Below are 726 nucleotides of genomic sequence, written 5' to 3' on the forward strand. Positions count from 1 at the left end.
CTCGACGGATCCAGTTCCAGGCATAGACAGAGTGAGAAGAGTCGACGGCTCGCTGAAGCTGTCGTTTACGATGATTTTGTTGTCCTTTTGGCTCGGAGACTCGACCTGCGTGGAAGGCGGCAAGATCGCGCCGGTTCTCGCCCCAGGCCAAAACACGCGAGGGAGAGACGTCACCGGAGCCGCCGAATCGCTCGCGTCAGATCCGGAAGGGCTGCTGGAGCTATAACAGAGGCCGGAAAACGACGCCGGAGGCGCACTCGCTAATCTTTTCCGCGGTCGGAGAATCGATAGCTCCGCGTCGAGCAACATCACGCCGTCATCGATCGCCGACGAGCACTTCCTCTTCAAGGTCGAGTTCCAGTGGTTTTTGATCGCGTTGTCCGTACGGCCGTTGAGCAGCCTCGCGATCGTCGCCCACTTGTTGCCGTACTTGGCGTGCGCGTGGACGATGATATCGTCCTCCTCGGCTGAGAACGGGCGGTGCTGAACCTCCGGCGAGAGCTGATTGCACCACCGGAGCCGGCAAGATTTGCCGGACCTACCGGGAATCGATCTGCTTATTATCGACCAGTTCCGCGGGCCGTATCGTTGCACGAGACTCTGCAACAACTCGTCCTCCTCGTGGCTCCACGGTCCCTTTACCTTATCATCTCTCTGCGAAGACTCCATTGTCGATCCTCGATCAAAATCCATCTAATCAAACGAAACCCTAGAAAAAAGTAACGA

The 726-nt window shown here is 57.4% G+C and overlaps 1 protein-coding gene across 1 annotated transcript; it reads right to left on the reverse strand.

Annotated features, from left to right (window-relative positions):
* Nucleotides 1–6: 6 nt before the first annotated feature.
* LOC112094851 (transcription factor MYB44-like) lies at nucleotides 7–707 on the reverse strand (the record flags this gene model as incomplete). Its single annotated transcript, XM_024176567.1, has 1 exon — nucleotides 7–707. A coding segment is annotated over exon 1 (687 nt), but the record flags the coding sequence as incomplete, so codon positions are not given.
* Nucleotides 708–726: the final 19 nt, after the last annotated feature.

This window comes from Morus notabilis, unplaced genomic scaffold (assembly GCF_000414095.1).
Source record: "Morus notabilis unplaced genomic scaffold, ASM41409v2 C11297279, whole genome shotgun sequence".
NCBI lineage: Eukaryota > Viridiplantae > Streptophyta > Magnoliopsida > Rosales > Moraceae > Morus > Morus notabilis.